Source organism: Danio rerio, chromosome 7 (genome assembly GCF_049306965.1).
Source record: "Danio rerio strain Tuebingen ecotype United States chromosome 7, GRCz12tu, whole genome shotgun sequence".
Lineage (NCBI taxonomy): Eukaryota > Metazoa > Chordata > Actinopteri > Cypriniformes > Danionidae > Danio > Danio rerio.
In genome coordinates, this window is record NC_133182.1 from 73,016,784 (window position 1) to 73,036,729 (window position 19,946).

General features: G+C 39.0%; 1 protein-coding gene across 2 annotated transcripts in view; it reads left to right on the forward strand.

Moving 5' to 3' along the window:
* Positions 1 to 19,946, forward strand: part of cpne7 (copine VII) — a 115,477-nt gene that overhangs the window by 89,382 nt on the left and 6,149 nt on the right. The window contains exons 12-16 of one of the 2 annotated variants that reach the window (XR_012382847.1): positions 3,407 to 3,461; positions 6,026 to 6,077; positions 8,851 to 8,984; positions 14,977 to 15,213; positions 18,057 to 18,558. Coding sequence is in view for 1 of the 2 variants with exons in the window: in XM_687889.10 (XP_692981.4) it covers positions 3,407 to 3,461; positions 6,026 to 6,077; positions 8,851 to 8,984; positions 14,977 to 15,213; positions 18,057 to 18,197 (619 nt within the window). In the remaining variant the exon portion in view is untranslated. Of the gene's footprint in view, positions 1 to 3,406; positions 3,462 to 6,025; positions 6,078 to 8,850; positions 8,985 to 14,976; positions 15,214 to 18,056; positions 19,835 to 19,946 lie in introns of those variants that run through there. The other variant, XM_687889.10, reaches the window with a different exon arrangement.

Genomic DNA, 19,946 nt, shown 5'->3' on the forward strand with positions numbered 1-19,946 from the left:
TTTACAGTATTGTACATCTTTAATGTTAAATATACAGTAATTTTCACAATGCAACTTTAAAATAAAGTAACATGCATAACTGTCATACAGTATTATACAGTTTACATTACAGTTAAATACTGTGTAGTTTACAAAAATCATTAACAGTGTAGTTATAGTGCAGCAGTCGATACTATTAAACCCCAACACATTTGCTCAACATCATTGAGCAAGGTCAAACCACACAATAAAGTTACATGAACGAGAAGGCATGAGGACATAACACAATTTAAATCAAGTTATTTTAGCATGCCAAAGTCAAATTTATGCATATAATATGTATTTTCCCAACAATAAAATTATGGCTAGTGAAAATGCTAAGTGGCTAGTAACATTTGAAAACTTCTAGCCACAGTGGCTGGTGATCAAAAAAGGAAATTAGCCCTGCTGATAACACCCATTCAATCGAGTGATAGCATTCAAACCGGCTGCGCTAGAAATCCTAGCCAACCTCAGAAAGTTTATTGTTTCCTCTCTTCTGCTTGATTTGTTGTAACTTTTAAAGCAAATTGATCATTTTCAGCAGCAGTAATTAGAAAAATATCCACATTTCATTAGGTTTAGTGACATTATTCAGATACTGTGCCTCAAAGATGGCCAAATGATGAAGATGCTCCATAGTGCGCAACAGTTATAGTGCACAAATGATGTTTCAAGATAAACTAAGTTTTAATCCAGGGTCCAATACTACTTGGAAAAATCACACCCACCACTCCTATTTTAAATGGACTAGGTCAAATAGATAATTGCATTCATTTGTTCCAATAACACATTGCCCCGTTTAAGCATTCGCCATAACGTTAGTAAAGTAGTCATACTAATAGCGAATAGATCATAATGACATGAGTTTTTGACCCGGAAAATACGAATCTGCGAATCTGTTGCTAACTTTACTGAACATCATATTTCCATATATTTCAAGCTACGAATATTTGTAATTACAAATCAACAGAACAAAACCGAGATATGATCACAAACTGAGCAGCTGCGATCAATATACTTTACCCCCAGCTGTTTTTCAGTCATTTAAAAAGAGCACACAAACATACTGACATTCATTCATTTTCTTGTCTGCTTAGTCCCTTTATTAATCCGGGGTCGCCACAGCGGAATGAACCACCAACTTATCCAGCAAGTTTTTACGCAGCGGATGCCAGCCACAACCCATCTCTGGGAAACATCCACACACACATTCGCACACACACTCATACATTACTGACAATTTAGCGTACCCAATTCACCTGTACCACATGTCTTTGGACTGTGGGGGAAACCGGAGCACCCAGAGGAAACCCACGCGAAGGCAGGGAGAACATGCAAACTCCACACAGAAATGCCAACTGAGCCGAGGTTCGAACCAGCAACCCAGCGACCTTCTTGCTGTGAGGTGACAGCACTACCTACTGCACCACTGCCTCGCCAACATACTGACAGTTATAGGTAACTTACTGTACATTGTTTTGGGTCAATGATGCTAATATCCGGCACAAATCAATCAGTTTCCCTTTCTGGCTGTTCTTTCTATGAATGAACTATGTAAAAGCACTGTCATGCGTGTTTCCTTGTCGGTTAGTAACGCTATATTTCATTGCACAACAATTAATCTATCAGACTTTTTGGCTAAAAATAGAGAAATCACGGTTTCATTTGTTAATATAAAATTTTTTTTTAAACTTCACCTCTCCTGCTGAGCATGAACTAAGCTGTTAAATGGTCAGCATATGAGGCGGCTAGGCTAAGCTAGCTTAAATTCTTATTTAATTATTCTCTAATCGGTTGCCTATTATGTTGTGAATATACTCCTGTAATGCAGACTGCCCTGCTGAAAAATCCAGCTTAAACCAGCCTAGGCTGGTTGGCTGGTTTACGCTGGTCGACCAGGTTGGTTTTAGAGGGGTTTTGGCCATTTCCAGGCTGGTTTCCAGCCATTTCCAGCCTGGTCTTAGATGGTCAGGCTGGAAAATGACCAGCTAAATCCAGCTAAAACCAGCTTGACCAGCATGGTTTAAGCCTGACATAGCTGGTTTTGGCGGGGCTCCCAGCCTCCCAGGTTTTAGCTGGTCATCCCCCAGCCTGACCAGCTAAGACCAGGCTGGAAATGGCTGGAAACCAGCCTGGAAATAGCCAAATCCCCTCTAAAACCAGCCTGGTCGACCAGCTAAAACCTGCCAACCATCCTAGGCTGGTTTAAGCTGTTTTTTTCTGTAGGGGGCAGTCTTTTTTGTCTGGCTTTCTCGGATATCCCACCTGTTCGCCAAAAATGACATTATATCCCTGGCCATGTCTGAAACCGGCGCACACACATTGAAAAAGCCATGCCAGGCACAAAAGCTTGACAGGCGTAGCAACAGTAACTAAGGAGGGCGGAGCTTAGCGAAGGCTACGTTGGGTTTCTTAAGCTTTAAGCCTGTATTTTGTTCATGTATATTGTCTATTCCTGCTGTTTGAATGCACTTTGGTTGGGATCTCCATTACCTTTTATTTATTTTATTTTGTATTATCTTGTGTCAACTTTTATGTTTAAGTGTGTGTTGTATTGGGTCAGCTATTGCTGTGCACTAAATTGCCCCTCCGGCTCAATAAAGAGATTCCAGTCCAATCCAATCCACCTAACTGCTCCGTGAAGTTTTCACCACTCAAATTAGTGACTTGATGAAAAGTTGTTCCACAGACTTGCCTCAACTGGGATTCATTCAAATCACGCCTCAACTTTTTGGATCAGGATTGATTCTCCAGCATTAGTAGCCTCTGGTGACAGCTATCAGAATGCAGCTGCCTCATCTAGCTTTCATTAGCAAGTGAAAGACACACTCGCGATGCCTGTGGTGATCTTGTTTCTTATGTCTCCACTGCACGCTTCTGTGCTCCTGACCTCACGGTCCCCTTCCTCGTTCCCGTCACGCTGCTGTGAGTTGTCGCCTGTTGAGGGATCAGCTGTGTGAATCTGCTGTCCTGCTGCGTGGAGTCTCTTTCATCCTGTCACACTCTCCACGCACACCTCTGTCCCCAGCAGCACACCATGTTCACCCTAGTATTCATACTGAGTGTGAAGTAGTTCTAGTATTGACTTTGATGCACATACAGTTGAAGTCAGAATTATTCACCCTCCTGTGAATTATCTTTTCTTTTCCAAATATTTCCCGAAGGATGTTTAACAGAGCAAGGAATTTTTCACAGTATTTACTATAATATTTTTTTCTTCTGGAGAAAGTTTTGTTTGTTTTATTTTAGCTAGAATAAAACTAGTTTTAAATTTTTTAAATCCATTTTAATGTCAATATTATTACCCCCCTTAGGCAATATTTTGATCAGTTATGATTGATTAAATATAGCTCATTTCTAATACTTGTTATTTATCTGATTACAGTGACAAACGATTCTCTGCTTTGGGCTTCGGAGCAAGAATTCCACCTAATTATGAGGTAAAATACCCTTTTTGTATATTAATTTCTATATTGTTAAGATAAAGGTATTTAATTAATTGTGATGTATATATATATTTGCAATTTTGTTTATTTTTCTGATGCACTTATTGTAATAAATAAATTACAATAGGCATTTTTATAGCAAATAAATTACAAATATTTAAAATATACCACAGTCAACATTTTTTTAAGCATGACTGAATGTATCATTTCATAATTGGCTTTGACATTATAATTTCACTTAAGCAAATATAATGAAATAAAATATACTTTAATGCAATTTTAATTGAAACTTAAATGTAATGTATTATATATTTAAAGATTACATATAAATCTAACTTACGATTAGGGCCAGACGGAATCTGCGGACGTTTTTTACCATTTCTGCACAGCATTTTGTTTAAAATCTGCAAATTTATGCATTTTAACTGTCATTTAATGTTTACAATGCAAATCCAATTAGATCCACTTTATTTGGTAAACAAAGCAAGTCTCTCATATAATATCTCTACTAAAAGACAGAAAATATTACTTTACAAAATGATTTGTGAATAAATCATAAAAAATATTTTTATATTAGTCAATAATATTACTGAAATTAAATTAAAAATGGAATAAATATGAATGTACACACATTTACTCAAGTAAATAAACAGTATCAATGATGGGCTAACCATCTGCGGAAATCTACACGCGTAGATTTCGTGTGGATAGATGAGAACAACCTTTTAAGCCTACTAGTAGGCGCAGAAGGCCCCTACTGGCCTATATCTATCAGCTGATAACCACTGATAATGCCCATTCAATCGAGTGATAACATTCAAAGTGGGCACTGAGAGGTAACAAGGGCTAGTAACGAACCACTGTATTTCCATCAACTAAATGCATTATTAAATACTGTAATAGATATATTGTTCATTATTTGTTCATAGTAAATAAAAAGAATAACATTAACTAAATTAAAAATTATTGTTCAGTGTTACAAAAGTATACTTAAAAACGTTACAAAGTATAAACAAACAGACTAGGAAGTGTACTCTCTCTCTCTGAGTACCTCTTATTTCATTTTAAGACTTGTTATTGTAAACAGATCTGCAAATAGCCGTCTCCGTATCTCACATATGCAAATTCATAACTTATTTTATTTGTATTTACAGACTCTCTCTCTAATGTAATACCAATTTTTAACAGCTATTTTCCCACAGTTAATATAATAACAGCTTGCAAAGCCTTCCCTAGCGCTGACAGTAAACTGTCACATGATTTCATTTTATGGTCTGTTTGTTCAGGCAGATTGCTCTGCGGTAGCTGTGAGGTCTATTTCCTTTTCAAGGGAGTATAATAATAATAATAGTTATATTCAGGATGTCTTTCTCAACAAAGAAAAATCAATGTGCTACAAGAAGTACCAGAGGGGGCCCACGGTGGTTGTTGCTTACACTGGAAAATTCAGCTATTTTGTTTTAGCAGCATCGTCAGATGATTTCATGCATACAATACCTAGCAAAAGTCTTGTCGCCTATGCAGGTTTTAAGAACAGCAAATAATTACTTGACTTCTAGTTGATCATTTGGTATCAGAAGTGGCTAATATGAAAGGCAAAAGCCTCTCGATTACACTTATTTTACCAAAATAAAATATGATCATGCCTTGATTTTTAATTATTTGATTAGGACAGTAAGATCTGACTTTGCTTAGACAAAAGTCTTGTCACTTAACAGAAATAATGTCCAGTATAGATTATAAAGTCATGCTGCAGTGGAAACAGAATGAATATTGTGTATGACTTCCATGAGCTTGGAGGACTGCATCCATACATCTCTGCAATGACTCAAATCACTTATTAATAAAGTCATATGGAATGCCAAAGAAAGCGTTCTTGCAGGACTCCCAGAGTTCATCAAGATTCTTTGGATTCATCATCAATGGCTTCAATTCATCTTACCCCAGACATGCTCAATCATGTTCACAACTGGTGACTGGGCTGGCCAATTCTGGAGCACCTTGACCTTCTTTGCTTTCAGGATCTTTAATGTGGATGCTGAAGTATGAGAAGGAGCGCTATCCTGCTGAAGATATTGCCCTCTCCGGTGGTTTGTAATGTGCAGCACAAATGTCTTGACACCTCAGGCTGTTGATGTTGATCATCCACTCTGCAGATCTCTCACACCCCCATACTGAATGTAACCCCAAACCATGATTTTTCCTTCAGCAAACTTGACTGATTTCTGTGAGAATCTTGAGGTCATGCGTGTTCCAGTAGGTCTTCTGCAGTATTTGTGATGATGGGGATGCAGTTCAACACATGATTCAATAGAAAAAATCTACCTTCTGCCACTTTTCCAAATGATCAACTTGAAGTCAAGTTATTATTTGTTGCTCTTACAAACGAGACAGACTTTTGTCAGGTTAGACTAGTGTTGTGCAAACTAACACATGCAAAAACACACAAGCGCTGCATGATTTACTAAACAGCAGGAATTATGACCTTGAATTGAGGTTTTAAACAAGAAACCCGATGTAAAAGCATGCTAAACAAGCTGTATTTTGTGTTTTTTCAGGTGTCTCATGATTTTGCCATTAATTTCAACCCAGAGGACGATGAATGTGAAGGTAAGAGTGACAGGCACTTTGTGCGTTAGTCTCTCCTGAGAGCTAAACACAGACATTCAGTGATGTTTTTGAAGCTTTTCACAGTTATAAGAAAGTTTACTTACTTGTCATCGTTTACTTTCACTCTCACTGACGTTTTGTTCTTTATATGACTTTCTTTCGACTGTGGAAGGTGAAATGTTGAGCAAAGACCGAACTACAGTATAAACATTCCATAACAGTGATTCAATATGACTTGTGTGCTACATTACATGCCACCTTTGAATAATATTGAATAAGATCATATTTTTTTTTATTTATTTATTATTTTAATTTATTTATTTTAGTATTTCTTATTTATTTATTTAATATTATTTTAGTTTGTTTATCTTATGTTTTATTTTTTCCTTCTTTATTTTTTCTTTATTTTATTATCATTACTTTAATTAATTTATTTTTCTTTTCTTTTTATTTATTTATTTAATATTATTTTTATTTATTTATTTACAGTATACAACATACTTTGTAGTAATTCTGTTTCAAGAGTTCACACTTAAATATTGCTCAAGGATGTTAGCAGGTTTGGCATGCTGTCCCGGAAGAGAACCCTGAGGCTTCTGGTCAGTTTGCATGAAAGGGTAGACGAGGTCAGGTTGTTTATTTTAATTATTTTAATTAATTTGTTTAAAATAACTTTTTAATTTTTTTTCTATCTCTTATTTTTCCTTTTTTATTTATTTTATTATTTTTTATTATTATCATATTATTATTAGTATAATAGACCAAATGGAAAGTGCTCAACACAAAGGAGTATACCCCATTTTGAAAATGAATGTTTTGATTCTGTAGCATTGGGAGGCTGACAACAGAGTTGAGGATCCACCTGATGCTTTATTAAAGAGTAGTCATACAGGCGATGGTCAAACACAGGGGCAAACGGGTACATACGGATACATTGCCAGCAGCTAGCAACTCTCACATTGTCGCCCACTGAAGCTAAGCAGGGCTGCGCCCAGTCAGCACCTGGATGGGGGACCACATGGGAAAGCAAGGTTGCCGCCGGAAGTGGTGTTAATGAGGCCAGCAGTCGGCACTCAACCTGAAATCTGTGTGGGTCCTAATGCCCCAGTATAGTGACGGGGACTCTATACTGCTCAGTGAGTGCCGTCTTTCAGATGAGACATTAAATCGAGGTTCTCCATGGTCGTTAAAAATCCCAAGAAGTCCTTCGAAAAAGAATACGGGTTTAACCCCTGCAACCTGGCCAAATCTGCCCACTGGCCTCGGTCTATCATGGCCTCCTAGCAATCGCAATACCATAATTGGCTTCATCACTTAAGCCTGGTTTTGACTTCTGCGTCAAGTGACCGGCGTAACCCTCGGCGCATGCAACGCGTGTAGCTGTGCATTTATACTTCTGCGCGCTGTCTCTGTTGGTCTGCATTAACACTTCCGAAACGCTAGTGGGCAGTGAGGTGTAAATGTTCCTCTGTGTCGAGTTTCTTCTCTGCTGTTTTGCTTTTCCTGAACACTTCCTGAATGTACAAGTGGCTCAAACTCGCTCATTTTGAGGCAGGAACCGGCGGACGTGCAACAACTTTAACTATGAGGTAAACACACAACAAAACTTTCCATCAGGAGCTCCTTCACGGGACTCCACACTTGTAAACACTCGCTCCATTGGGCTCGCGTCCAGCTCGCGCGGCTCTCGGTCCCGCCCAGACTCGTCAGAGCTACCAAGCCAACCAATCACAGAGCTTGCGCTATGCGTCGTTGCGATGTGTAGTTACAATTTTTGAGAGATGCACGTCAGCGACGCCGACGGCCAAGGCGAAGGGCTATGCGTCAGCGCCGTAGCATACGCCGGCGTTTGACGCAGAAGTATAAATCAGCCTTAAGTCTCCTCTCCACCAGTCAGCTGGTGTGTGGTGTGTGGTCTGGCCCAATATGGATGCCGTCACAGCGGCCTCTGGTGCATTTTCTGAAAACAAAAACTGCCTAAAAACGTAGCTCCTGGATAGTATTTTGCGCTCTACAGAAATGTATATAGAGGTACGTAATCATAATGAGCCTGGGTTGCATATAGATGTATGAATATCTTGTTTTGTGTTCAACAGAAGAAAGATGTTCATGAAAGTCTAGAACCACTTTAGCATGAGTAAATGGTGAGGATTTTTTTTTAAATAATTTTGTAGTGAACTTCCTCTTTAATTAGTTTTTTTGAAACAAAGAATTTGTTTGACCAGCTGGTAACTGGATTGGACACAGATACCATTTTAAACAGGATTTATCCAGCTATAAATATGAATGATATTTCAACAACAAAATATTTCTTGATACATACTTACAAATCAATACTCATTGACTTTTATTGATACATGTAAATCAATACACCTTGATTTTAAAGACTCATATTGCTAAGCCTTTGCAACTTTCATAGCACAATTTTTTATATTACTAGCATTTTAATGTTTTCATGGATAAAGAATGATTGTATGGTTTTTTTAAATGACCTGAGCCTGAATAAATTATGACCTAATTTGACATTTTGTGAGTGAACAATTGCTTTAACACCCAAAGAGAACGTGTGAAGCCTTTGGAAAATTGCTTCAGTCCTTTCACGTTTCTGCAGAGGAGCTCCAAGTCCATCTCTCGACTGATTTGATCCCGAAATCTGTTGCTTTCGCTGCCAATTCCTCGGCGCTGCTCTCAGAAAGCCTTTGAGACAGTCAGAGAAATACAAATAAGCCTCCAGAAGAGAAGTGATAGCCGTGTCTCCTCTCTCTCTGATCAGAGATCCAGGGGGTCGTGGAAGCCTACCAAAACTGCCTGCCCAAGATCCAGCTCTACGGTCCCACCAATGTGGCTCCCATCATCAACAGAATAGCCAAACAGGCGGCTGGAAAAGAGCCCATCAAAGACGCTTCTGTGAGTATCTTTAAAGTTCCTGCCTTTTTTTTTTTTTTTTTGGCACAGCACTTAAGTGGGAATAAAGGATTCGCTAAAAGTATTATGCAATCAGGTATTCCTATTGACAGTCTAGTCTATATTAAAGAAAAAAATCATACACTTGACGCTTGAGGACTTTGATGTTTGCAGACTGTTAGCTATGTGCCTCTTCTGTTAAAGCTATAAAGAAGAAATAAGTGTTGGGGGTGTTTGCTTGTATGTTTGATTTTTTTGTTGCTGTTTTTGACTGTTTTTCTGTTGTTCATATTTTTTTTAAATCTTATATGTAAAGTATTAAAAAAGATGCATTAACCTCAAAATTAGGAACTGTCATATTTTCTGCAACATTAAACAAAATGAAGCAGGTTTAATGGTTGAAGAGCAGATATCTGTAATTAGAAAGTGAAAACCTACTTTCATTCATTCATTCATTTTCTTGTCTGCTTAGTCCTTTTATTAATCCGGGGTCGCCACAGCGGAATGAACCGCCAACTTATCCAGCAAGTTTTTATGCAGTAGATGCCCTTCCAGCCGCAACCCATCTCTTGGAAACATCCACACACACATTCACACACACACTCATACACTAAGTGTCTAGGCTGGTTCTCTCCTCAGACTGCTGCCCCACGACCCGGTCCCAGAAAAGCAGATGAAAATGAATGAATGAATGAATTAATTAATGACTTATGATAATTTGAATATATAGAATTATCTTTTTATGTTAATTTAATTATCGACTTTTAACTTGATTTTTTAAAAATATATGAATAACTGAAAGTGTTTAGGAAGATTATGTGTGATATGTTTAAGTTAATATTATATTTTTATCTTAATAGATCTTCTGAAAATGTAAAAAATATATACTGAAAATATACTGTGAAAATAAAATAATAAATCATTAAAAGATAGTTAGAATAAACCAGTATTGGGTCTTTAATTATGAATAAAAAACAGAATATGTTTTAATAAACATGCTACTCACAATCCATGTACGTAATTTTTACATATTCATTCATGCATTTTGATGTCGCCAGTGAAATGAAACGCCAACTATTCCAGCATATGTTTTACACAGAGGATGCCCTTCGTGCCGCAACCCAGTACTGGGAAACACCCATACACTCTTACACTAATTTAGTTTATTCAGTTCACTTATACCGCAAATCTTTGGACTGTGGGAGAAACCGGAGCACCCGGAGGAAACCCACGTGAACACAGGCAGAACATGCAAACTCCACACAGAAATGCCAGCTGACCCAGCCGGGACTCAAAACAGCCACCTTCTTGCTGTGAGGCGACAGTGCTAACCACTGAGCTGCTCTGATTTTTCCATATAACCTTTAAAACTTAGTCAAGGTATAAATAATAATAAATAAATAAATCTTGTCAACTTTTTTTTCAGCTAATGATGTTGAAGGCTGTTTTGATAATTAACACGGCTACAATCAATTCAGAGTGCTATCACGTTAAAAGTCATTTAATGGTCTCGGGTCAGACATTTGCCCTCAAGCTCAACAATTATCAATGCCTTGCTCTACTTCATTTGCTGTCTCCAACACAATACTGTATGTCCTTGTGATGTTCTTCATCTATTATTTAATGTTAGATCCCCCTTCCCCAAAAGTGATCGTTTTTCAGTAAATGAGCCCACCGAGATCAATGTACAGAAACCAGGACATCCATTCAGACTGAAGACTTGCATGTTTAATGTTGCTGGACCCTTGGGATGTTCAGGCCAGTAAATATTGCTAATTTTAGCCCACTGACTGACTATTTTAGGGTGGTATGTAATATTCTGCTCACTTCTTTTTAAAGGAATTTAAGGCATTTAAAGGAACAGTTCATCCATTGTTTTACAATGTGGATTTTGATCTTAAAGGGACAACTCCAGCAGAGGTTTACATTTCTGGAGATCGCAAATTACGTAGCTAGAGGTTTGTATGGCTGCATTTCATCTTAAAAACGAACGCTACAGGAGGTATAACACCTTTCCTTTTCACACCTACTAGCTGACCGCTTAGCTTCATATGGACAGCTTTTCCACTGTTACCAGTTTGTCCAGTCCTGGAGACACATACTTAACAATGGGGTTTGAGTCCAGCAAAGAATGGTTCCAGAAAACAGGTACAACAAAAACGGAAGCCAAAAAATAAAATAAACAAATAAATAACAGAGTGAGAATGTAGTAAATTCTGAAAATGTGGTAAAAATCAGGCGAGGGCTTTTCTTTTTCTGGATAGCTTTTTAAAACTGTCTGTTGGGTTTAGGGAAGTGGGTGGGTGGATGGAACAATCGATGCTTTTAAAAACACTATTGATTGGATTTAGGGAAAGAGCGTAGGTCAGTCTATCAGGAAATCAGTCAGTCAGTAGACAGCGGCGTCTGTTGGATTTACGTGAGAACAGCAGGCGCAAATGGCCCTCGGGAGAGATATTTGAGATCTCAAAAGTGTTCAGAGGCCTCTGATAGATTCATGAGATTCAACAGCAACTCCTGGGATGTATTTGATGCTCTCCAGAAATGTATATAGCAGTACGTTTTCAGAATGAGAATTATTAACTGCCCTCAAGTGGTTTCAGACCTTTTAAACAGCCTCTGAAGCAGTTTGTTGCTGTGTTACTGTGATATTAGCCCCTTTCACACAGTGATACCGGTAAATATCTGGAAAATTTCCAGAACGACTTTACCGGTATATTCAAAAAAGCGCTGTTCACACAGGCGAGGACGTAACGGAAATTTTCCGGAAAAGGGCATTCACACATACATTCCAAAATACCGGTAAATTCTGACATCATACACCACAAATGAGCTTTAAACGGCTGCGCTTGTATTTATAAACATTTGACTACATTACAAACTCTGTGGATGATCAATATTGTGAACAACTTTCGCAGGATCACTTTCGCATGTCGAGATGTTCATAATATGTGCGTGTGCAGGCGCTCACAGGCTGTTTCACAGGCACACGCAAAGCTTGAAGGTAAACAAACAACGGCTTATCATAAGCATCTCATCGATGATTATTTACACAGTTGGCATTAAGAAGAACATATAAACGTAATCTGACTAACTTCTAGCAGCTAAAGGTGAAGGAAAAATATTCAAAGGCTTTTATTCTCATAAACCGCGCGGACGTAAATGCGTCTGACTGTTGTGATTGGCTAAAACAGACGTCTCACGTCAGCACGTTCTAGACGTGCACGCGCTTATTACGGGAATCTTCCTTCTGCATTCACACAGCGCAGCATTTCGGCAAATTGCTGGTAATGTTACAACTTCTCTTTCCGGAAAATAGCCAGAACGAATTTACCGGTATTTTCAAAAAGGACCTGTTCACACATGCAACCTTTCCGGAAAATTGCCGGCAATTTTCCGGAAAGGTCTGTTTGTGTGAAAGGGGCTATTGTCCATCACAGTTTAACTTTGGAGAAATGAACAGAGTTTATGGAGTCTCTTTCACAATTAATGCTGCAAACTTCAATGCTTTTGGTTTTACCAGTTTTAGATTGCAGCGCAAGGCACAGCAGAAACTCAATACTTGTGTATTTCTCTCTTAGCTCACGAATGTTAATTTAGTTAGAGAAAGTATTCAGACCCCCTTATTTTTTACTCTTTCTTACATCACAGCCATTTGTTAAAATCAAAAGTACTCTTTTTTTCCTTTTTAATGTACACACAGCACCTCATATCGACCGAAAAACAGAATTATTGACATTTTTGCATATTTATTAAAAGAAAAACTGTATATGACATGGTCCTAAGTATTCAGACCTTTGCTCAGTATTTAGTAGAAGCTCCATTTTGATCCAATACAGTCGTGAGTCTTTTTAGGAAAGATGCAACAAGCATTTGGGTATCCTCTGCCATTCCTCACGCAGATCCTCTCCAGTTCTGTCTGGTTGGATGGTAAAAGTTGGTGGACAGCCATTTTTAGGTCTCACCAGAGGTGCTCAATTGGGTTTAAGTCAGCATTGGGTTTAAGGCCGTACTCACACTAGGTACAGTTGCCTCGAACCGGGCCAAAGCACGCTTGTCTCCCCCGACGGCCCGCGCTCACACCATATCGGGCCTCGGCACGCTTACGTCATCGCTGCTGCGCTGTTCAGAAGCGCTCTCTATGGCAAGCCTTTTTAGCATTTAAATCTTTGTTCTGACTCCATAAATATATTTAGAGATATCTCTAATTATATTTTGACTAGTCGTAATTATAATTCCACTACTCAGAATAACAATTAGAGATATCTGCAATTACAATTGTACTAGTACGAAATCAGATTGGAGATATCTGCAAATATATTATGACTAGTCATATTCCTCCATTGACTTCCATTGAAAAATATTTGCCGATATCTCTAAATGAGTTTTGATTAGTCACAATTGTAATTAGAGATATCTCTAACTGAGTTTTTACTAGTCATAATACATTTGGAGATATCTTTAATTCGTCATATTTAGAGATATTTACAAATATATTTGAAGATATCTCTAATTAATTTACTAATAGTCGAATTACAGTTGTAGATATCTTGAATTGGATTTTTGATGAGTCAAAACTCAGATATATGCAAATATTTTTTTCAATGGAAGTCAATGGAAGAATATGACTAGTCATAATATATTTGCAGATATCTCCAATCTGATTTCGTACTAGAACAATTGTAATTGCAGATATCTCTAATTGTCATTCTGACTAGTCGAATTATAATTATGACTAGTCAAAATATAATTATATCTCTAAATATATTTATGGATAGTCTGAACAAGGTTTAAATGCTAAAACGGCTTGCCATACGCTCTCACCCAGTAGCACAGTGGAGATTTCTCTAGTTATATCGTTTCAGTCGTTTGTCATACAGTGACATGAAGTCAAATATTTCGCCAAACAGTTCTTAGGGATACGGTGACACGCAGTCAGATATTTCGCCGAACAGATCCGCCACTTTTGGCGCTCATAAACAATCATAAAGCTCTCGTGCTGCAGGAATGAGGAGGTCTGCTGAAAGCGCGCAGCTGTCATGCTGTTAGGAATTTGCGTCTTTAATAAACTACGGCAGTTTGCGATCACTGAACAGTAAGAATGATTAATAAATCCATATGAAACAAGTAAAACCATGAAAAACATAAAACCATACTCACACACAAGCGTACCGCGCCAAAGCCCAAGTGATCCGCGCTCAGGCACACCTCTTCCAACCGGGCCAGGGCCGGCCAAGTGAACCGTGCTTGAGCCCGATTCAGTGCACTCACACTTCTCAAACGATCCGGGAAACGGGCCTGGGCACGGTACGGATGGCATAGTGTGAGTAGGCCCTAAGTCAGGGCTCTGGCTGGGCCATTCAAGAACAGCCACAGAGTTGTTGTGAAGCCACTCCTTTATTGTTTTAGCTGTGTTCTTAGGGTCATTGTCTTATTGGAAGGTAAACCTCCTGCTCAGTCTGCAATATAACAAAGAGGGGTCTGAATGCTTACCAAACCCACTGTACAAGTTCTTGCACTACAACACAGGCTGAATACATGTAACGAAAAAGTTAATGACGAAGTGCTACGTAAATGACTGCTTGCTTTTTTTTGTTTTGTTTTTGCCTCACTGAAAACACAATATATAGGCGAAAACAATAAAACCATGTCAAAATATTTTATTTATACGATAAAACGAATGGGGCAGCATGGTGGGTAGCAAAATCATCTCACAGCAAGAAGGTCGCTGGTTCGAGCCCCGACTGGGTCAGTTGGTGTTTCTGTGTGGAGTTTATATGTTCTCTCCGTGTTTGCGTGGGTTTCCTCCGGGTGCTCCGGTTTCCCACACAGTCCAAAGACATGTGGTATTGGTGAATTGGATAAGCTAAAATTGATCGTAGTGTATGAGTATGAATAAGTATGTATGGATGTTTCCCAGTGATGGGTTGTAGCTGAAAAGAAAATGTATGAATGAATAATTAAACTACATACTGTACCTTTTTGCTCCTGGCAGCTGTATCATATCCTACTGATCCTGACAGACGGGGTGGTCACAGACATGGCGGACACACGGGAGGCGATTGTCCGGGCCTCATACCAGCCCATGTCCATCATCATAGTGGGAGTGGGAAACGCAGACTTCACAGACATGCAGATCCTCGATGGAGACGACGGGGTCCTGCGCTCACCCAAAGGAGAGCCCGTCCTGAGGGACATCGTCCAGTTTGTGCCCTTCAGAGACTTTAAAACGGTCAGTCTTTCTCTGTCATTTGGTATTTTACTCAGTTTCTCAGAATTATGAATGTAGTGTTTGTGTAAAAGAAATGTTTGATTGTTTTACTACTAATGATATTTCTTCCAAATTAAGATATATATATATATATTAGGGATGTAACAGTATCAGAATTTCATGGTACAGTAATACCTCGGTATGAATGTCACGGTAAGGTATTTATTGAATCATTTACAGGAAAAACAAAACTTATGAAAATACTCCAAAAAAGTGCCAAAAGTGTCAATGACATACAAATTAGCCATCTATCTTTAAGCTTTGAAACAGGAACTTAAATTTTAATAACAAAAAATTATTAAACCATGTAAAAAAATAAAGTTTCAATTTAGTATTGTTGAGAACTCATCACATTCAACATTTAATCAGTCACTCACTCAGATAGAGATGGGTTTTTCAATTTAACAACATAAAAACGGTGGACCAATTGGAGAGGTTTTCAGACCGACCGCAACTTGACGTAGGAGTGCGGTCCCCCCGCCCTCCGATTTGATTGACAGCTATTGCATTAACATGTCTGGGTAGTCACCTGTATAATCATGTCAACAAGATCAGACGTGCGCAAAGCAACCGGGAAAAAAAGGTCTGTTTAGTTCAAGAGTGATCAAGAGTAAGTTTCACATGTTTAAAATGTTTTGAAACAGTCCACGTGTGTAAACAAGTACAGCGATTTACTTCAGCTTTACTTCCTCAGTATCCGCGTGTCAGAACAATTATAAAGGAAGACGCTTCAATCCCGGTTTGCGGACGTTAAATCAGGTTTATTTTGTACATAAACTTAACAGATATCCATACAGCAGTGGAGATTAAGCACATTCTGGAGACGCAAAACACTTATATTAAATCTGAAAAAGGGGTAACCTATGTGCTCTTTAAGTCTTGATTTGAATGTGTCTAATGTTGGAGCACATCTGATCATTTCTGGAAGCTGTTTCCAGCGGCGGGTGGTGGAGTAGCCGAAAGTGGATTAAGCACGCTTTGACTGAACTCTTGGTATTTGTAATTTACTTGATCCTAATGATCTATGATTTATAGACAAGTAATAACACTTTAAAATCTATTCTGATTGTAACCGGGAGCCAGTGTAAAGACATAAGGACAGGTGTGATGTGCTTGGATTTTCTAGTTCTGGTCAGGATTCTGGCAGCAGTGTTCTGCATGAGCTGCAACTTTCTGACTGTCATTTTTGGGAAGGCGAGAGAGGAGTCTATCACGGTAATCCAACCTACTGGTGATAAAAGCATAAGTTTCTCTAAATATAATTAAGTTAAGATAGAAATATATTTTTTTGGACCAGTTGTCACCTTCTGTAGAAGTAATGACAACATTTTTCATTTGAATTAGGAAGAAATGTAATTAGAAATATGTAGAATAAACAATTTTACCATTTTACTCAAACCCATACCTGATGAATCCATTAAATCCAGAGAGACAGAATTTTATTTTCCATAGCTAAATGTTTGCAATAAAAGCATCATCATATCAAGTTTAAGAGTTCCCATTTAGCTGATGATTGATAAAGCTTGTTTGGCCTGCTGTCCCAGGAGAGAGCCCTGAGCTCATAAGATCCTTGAGCCCGGGGCTCCCTCCCGTTTGCAAGGCAAGAGGGGAGTTTGAGCTCGGGAAAATCTTGAGAACTAGTAGCTAGTAGTAGCTAATGAACAGATAGTGATTGCTCTTAAGAGATAACTACTTACTAGGAGCTTGTCTATGGTACTGATTTGGATTTGGCAATTAACTTAAGTTGCATGTTTTTGGACGATGGGAGGAAACCGGGGAACCCGGGGAAAACCCACGTGAGCACGGGAGAACGTGTAAACTGTATTGAGGTCCTAGGCCATTTGACCTCAATTGCACAGAAACGTTCTGTGACGAGAACACTCAGCTGCCTAGCAAATAATTCTTGTTGACTAGCTTTAAATATTTTAGCGAAGGTGCTTTAATTAAAATATTGACTGAGGACCGGTTCACCATTTGCTCATCTAAACCTAATTGGAAAAGCTGCTTCTTTAAATCTATCACCTTTAATGCACCAGAGAAACAGCCTTAGTCAATTTAAGAAATAGTTGATAGTTGCTTCAGGAAAAATATAAAGTCACATAGGAAGTTATTTACTCTGGGTAATAATCTAGTTATAAGATAGAAAAATACATATGCAAAATGTTATTTAGTAGCACATTATATATACATATTTCATATTATATATAGTTAAGCCCAAATTTATTTACAACCCTGTATTTAAATTTACCTTAATTTACCTTCAACTATATACAGCAAATATATATTCATACATTTATAATTATAGTAGATTCCTTGCCAGATACTGCAGGTAGATCAAATCACAAAGAACTACTCTATAACAAAAAGATGCATTAGTTTTTATGGGCTTAAATGTTGAAAAATAAATGTAACACACTGGAATAAGAGCCATGGGTTTATTCTTGCCTAAATAACACGGTTCTTTGGAGAATGAAGCAGGCAGCGAGACAAAACAGCATATGCCGGAGGTACATCTGAACAAAAAACTGCTCTCAGAGCTCTGCGGTTTTCTCCACAAGAGCGATTTGTCCCCTCTACTGATTTAGAAATAAATAAAAAAAAACAATCATTTTACAAAAGCGAGGATTAAAACCATGTAAATACTCTCTCAACAGCCTGCCGCTTGGCTCTCCTCCCAAAAAATCCAATCACTAATTGTACTTTCCGCATCCCCTTGTTAGAACGCAGTTTACCGTGAATTCAGTTGTGGTGTATTTCCACTATTGTTAATGTTTTTTTTTTTTTCTTTATGCGTTTTTTTGCAGGCATCACCAGCTGCCCTGGCTAAATGTGTCCTAGCGGAGGTGCCCAAACAAGTGGTGGAGTACTTCAGCCACAAGGCCATACCGCCTATGAACCCGGTGCTCAATTCAAGCCCCAACTCCATCGCCAACACACCTGAATAACTCTCAAAACCATCCCTCCATAGTACTGCAGACAAAGAGACCAACACACTCTCATCCTGACCGCATTTCCTCATTCATAAGATGATCATACACCACTGACGGTTTGGATCTCGATGTTGCCCTTGGGAAAAAAAAAAAACTGGACTGTTCCCCCCAGCATGAAAACCGAAGGCCTTTTCCCCCTCTTCGGAAGGGCAGAGACAATGCATTGAATTCCCATCAGGATCCTGAACCCTGCTGACTCGACTCTTTTCAACTGCACAAGGCCGCTTTCTGCATTCTGCTGTTTTATATGCCCTTCAAGAGCTTTCATTTCTGCCTCCTGGGGAACTGGAACAGAAATGGCGTGGACGCTTGCAATGTAATTACTCGAAAATAGCATGTATATTGATTGATTGAAAGAGTTTGCTTCGGTTTCGCCTGACAAATATGCATATTTCGTTGCGATGTTGATGTAAAAGTAATGAGCGCAAGAATGGTCATCAGCTGGTTAGTCAGTATTAGAGGTGGCGCTTTGTTAATTAGCATGCTGACAGTGCACCGTTTGAAGCTGCTTCGTCAAATCTGTCACCTTTAATGCAGCGGTGCAACAGTTTTACTCGCACAGACTGATGTGATTGGCTGGTTTGTTTTGCTGGTTTTTTAAGCATCTTGTGCCATGAGCATTCTTAAAGGCATACTTCACCCAAATATCATTTATTTGCTTAAAGACTACATAAAATGCAGGGTTCCACACAATTCAATCAGGTTGTCCCAACACAAATCGATTAAGTTAACAGAAAATGTGTATTGGTGGTTTATTACAAGGATTTTGTTTCCTAATATACAACATCACCCCAGATAATCAACCCAGGCTCATTCTGAAAACGTAGTCCAGCGAAAGTTTCTGGAGACCGAGAAATACGTCCCGGGAGGTACGTATGGCTGCATTAAATTTTTTTAAGCAAATGCTATGGGGCGGTGTGACGCCGTTCCCTTTCGCGCTTGCCAGCTGACCGCTAACCTCTGTGTGGAGGGCTTTCCCGCTGCAGTCAGTTTGTCCGGTCAGCTCATCGTGTGCGTCGGTGGGCTTCAGATGCAGAGAGGAGGAGTTGACAATGGCGAGCGGTTCCAGAAACCAGGTAAGACAAAAACAGAAACCAAAAAATAAAGCGAACGAGTTCATAACAGGGTGAGAACGGGGTGAAGCCCGAAAAACAGACAAGGGTTTTTCTTTTTCTAGACGGATTTTCTAAATTGTTGCTCGGGTTTAGGGAAGTGAGCGGGCAGGCGGGTCAATCGGTAAAACTGGTTGGGTTCAGGGAAGGAGGAGGGTGGGTCAGCCGATTGGCCGGTCACGCAGTCAATCATTGGTCAGTCATACAGCGGCCTCTGGTGGGTTGACGAGAGAACAGCGCGGGCGCGAACCGCACTCGCGAGAGACGTTCGAGATACAAAAAAGCGCGCACAACGGCCTCTCACGGATTCGCGAAAACAAAAACTGCACAAATACGTACCTCCCGGGACGTATTTCACGGCCTCCAGAAACATCCGCTGGACTACGTTTTCAAAATGAGCCTGGGTTGCAGATAATAGATCATTTATTTTCTTTTCGGCTTAGTCCCTTTATTGATCTGGGGTCACTACAATGGAATGAACCGCTAACTTAACCAGCATATGTTTTATGCAGTGGATGCCCTTCTACTTGCAACCCGTCACTAGGAAACATCCATTCACACATACAGTATGGACAATTTAGCTAATCCATTT